General features: G+C 35.5%; 1 protein-coding gene across 1 annotated transcript in view; it reads right to left on the bottom strand.

Annotated features, from left to right (window-relative positions):
- The window catches only part of Hectd2 (HECT domain containing E3 ubiquitin protein ligase 2), a 64,856-nt gene that overhangs the window by 34,119 nt on the left and 27,236 nt on the right, over positions 1-3,501 (bottom strand). The window contains exon 3 of the mRNA XM_013034318.1: positions 997-1,135. Within this exon, the coding sequence (XP_012889772.1) occupies positions 997-1,135 (139 nt within the window). The remainder of the gene's footprint in view (positions 1-996; positions 1,136-3,501) is intronic.

The raw sequence follows: 3,501 nt of genomic DNA, 5'->3' as shown, positions 1-3,501 counted from the left end.
TTTTTTCTTTTTCTTTTTGCTTATGTGGTGCTGAGGAATCAAACCCAGGGCCTCATGCATGCAAGGCAAGCACTCTACCACTGAGCCACCTTCCCAGCCCTAAAAAAAGTTTATTCTTGACCAGGCCTTTCTAATTGTCATTCTATTTCCTCTCCTTCTCAGTCAAGCTTGTGAAAATTTTGTTTATTCTCTGTATCTCTGCTTTCTCATTCCTACTTAGTCCTTTGAGTTTTTGAGTAGTGACATAGTTTTTATAGTATGTGTAAAAAAGCAGCTGGATTTTTTTTTTGTCAGTTTTGGGGCTTGAACTCTAGGTCTGGGTGCTGTCCCTCAGCTCTTCAGCTCAAAGTTAGTGTCCTACCACCTGAGCCATAGCGCCACTTCTGGCTTTTTCTGTTTATGTGGTTGCCGAGGAATCGAACCCAGGGCCTCACACATGGGAGGTAAGCACTCTACCACTGAGCCATCTTCCCAGCACCACTGGATTTGTTTTTTTTAAATGTCAGAGTTCTACCCAGGTGCAGGTGGCTCACACCTGTAATCCTAGCTACTCAGCAGGCTAAGATCTGAGGATCGCAGTTCAAAGCCAGCCCGGGTAGGAAAAGCTGTGAAACTTTTATCTCCAATAAGCCACCAGAAAACTGGAAGTGGTGCTGTGGCTCAAGTGGTGGAGTGCTAGCTTTGAGCTGAAGAGCAGAGGGACAGCGCTCAGGTCCAGAGTTCAAGCCTCAAGACTGACCAAAAAAAAAAGTTAGAGTTTTATTATTTTATCACCATCTCTTTTTGCATATTTGGACTCATTTTTTTACTTAAGTGTTTCTTTTCTTTTGCTTTAACATATCTAACCTTTATCAACCTCAACTTGAGACCCATAGTCTGTGTCTTTACTCTTGATTTTATAGTGACCTACAAGTTTGATGAATTTTTCACAAAAGATATTAAATTATATAAAACACAGAATGAAGATAGCTGAAAGTCCAGTGACTTGAAACTTACTGAAAGTCTTTCATAGTTTTGGGCTGGATAGGAAGGAGTGGTTCTGGAAGGACTGGGGCCTTCATTTCAGATGATAATACATCAATAGAGATTCGCTGCTTTTGTCTAACATCAAGGCAAATTGGTGGAAGGTCTCTGACTGTAAAGTATCAGAAAGCATGCAATGTAACTCATCATCAAAAGTTACCAAATGCCATGCTCACTCAACATGAACAGAAAGCAAATTATTATTTTTATTAAATTCTGTTTGAGATCACATAATAGAAAAACTTATCAGAGTGAAGGGCACTGACCAGCAAACACTTATCCTCTCCTAGCTACATCACTCATAGCACCTTGATCTGTACCTTAATGTGTATATGTATTTTAGTTTTAGTGAAAGTGATAGTAAAGTTTATTAGAAAAAGAAAATACTTTCAATAGACTGAAAGCAGGCCATCTCTAAGGTGATTATAATTTAATGTGTATATTTATTAGAGTTTCTTCCCTATCTCCATTCCCTCCAAATCCACTTAGCAATGAAAGTTAGTTTTTTTCCCCCAATTGCCTTTTTAACATTGTCTTTCAAGAAATATTCTAGAGAGGCTCAGTGTTTTTAGTGTTTATAAGCTTTAGAATACATTCCTATAGTGCCCTTCATAATTATTGGTGTGTCAGCATTATTTTACCAATTTAGATGAGTTTTAATTTTATTTTTTTGCAGTGCTAAGGACTGAACATAGTCTGTACATGACAGACAAGTGCTCTACCACTAAGTTACATCCACAGCCATGAGTGAAATTTTTCTTTAATATCTGCCACTATGTTTGCCTTTTTGTTACATTTTATGACCCTTACATTTTAATATAAAACAAATACAAGGAAAAATCTCACAAAAATATATGACTTAATGTATTATTATGAAGCAAGCCCAACTCAGAAATGACTACTAGTCAAGGAAGCCATTACTAGTCAAGGAATAAAATTCTAACCAGTTTTTCCCTTTGCTCTAATTATTGATAAGCTGGGAGCTTACAGGTACTTACTTCTATTTTTAATTTATTTCTCTCGAAGTTTAATTTGTCTTCATTTCTCCTTAATTTCAAACATTTCCTTCAATCTTTTGATTCTCTAGGGCTTTATATTTATTTATATGTTCCTTTTATTTCAAATATTTTTTCTAATTCTTTTCTATAATTATCCATTCCCCTTATGTAAGTTTTCTAAATTAGGACCTAAGTTGATCTTTCAAGTACTATTATCATTTTCTTAAATGTATTTTAATAAATCTTGAACTAGGATCTTAACTTTTTGTGGACAATTGTCATTAATTGCCTGTTATTACAATATAAATTTGTAATAAGAAACTATAGGTTTTGATCACAACAGTTTTCTCTTACTAATTTTTATTTTAAAATATTATTTCCAAGCTTTCAGAACCTCACTAAACCCTTTCTATTTTTATGTAGAACATAAATATTTGGTGGTTTGCTTTCCCCAAACCCCTCCCGCCCCTTATATTTTCATCTCTATTGTTCCTGATTTGATGGTAGGCTCAGTAAGGGGTCCTAGACTGAAGGAGACCACTCCTTCAGCGTTGAGATTGCTGCATGGGATCTCTACATTCACCTGCTCTTTACAGAATTCTTCCCAGTGTCAGCTTTTGTTCTAAAAATCAGCTTTCTGAGCTTTCCAGTGAAATAGCTGTTGCTTGTTTTGAAGTTCTATGGTTCTCACCAGCTAGTCCTGGTGCTTTCTTCTGGTACCTCCTGTCCAGAAGTTAACTTTATAAAGAACTTATGGTTTTGGTAACTTGTCCTTTTTATCTTTGGGGATTTGTGTAGACATTTTAGTTGATTTCATTGTAAATTATTTCCATGATCTTAAATGTTAGTTCAGTTTCTCTGCATGTTTCTAGAGAGATTAAAACCCAGTGCTGTTTCTGTAGCTACCTTCACAGAATCTATTTGTTTTGGAAACAGAAAAAGATTTAGTAACTGCATTAGCTAATTTTATCAACTTTTTCTGTCTGTCCACCTGATCACCCATCTGCCTATCACATCATCTGTCTATTAATTCATTTTTGTGTCTATACTGGGACTTGACTCAAAACCTCATGTTCTCACTTGGCTTTCTTGCTTATGGATCGTTTTCTACTAAACTGGTCACATGGAAACAAAACCTCATAGACTCTGCTGCTTGGAATGGCTTGAAATCTCAATCCTCCAGGTGTCAGCCTCCAGAGTAGTGAGGATTACAGGCATGAGCCACTTGCACCTAGTTTATTATTTCGTATTTGTATGATGTTAGCCTTAACTTCTAGAAATCAGATGGTCATATATTTCTTCTAATTATGTTTTCTTCATTATAATACATGTGAAGCACTTTCCAACAAGAAGTAAATGCTACAAAATGTTATCTATTATTTCTGGAATTTATGTTATAACACAAGAATAAAAACTTTTCCCAAGCAGCCAATTTCAGAGTGCCATTTATGAAAACACATCTCTCTTTTTTTTTTTTTTT

This window comes from Dipodomys ordii, unplaced genomic scaffold (assembly GCF_000151885.1).
Source record: "Dipodomys ordii isolate 6190 unplaced genomic scaffold, Dord_2.0 Scaffold188, whole genome shotgun sequence".
Taxonomy (NCBI): Eukaryota; Metazoa; Chordata; class Mammalia; order Rodentia; family Heteromyidae; genus Dipodomys; species Dipodomys ordii.
This window is presented reverse-complemented; position numbering and strand designations above follow the sequence as displayed.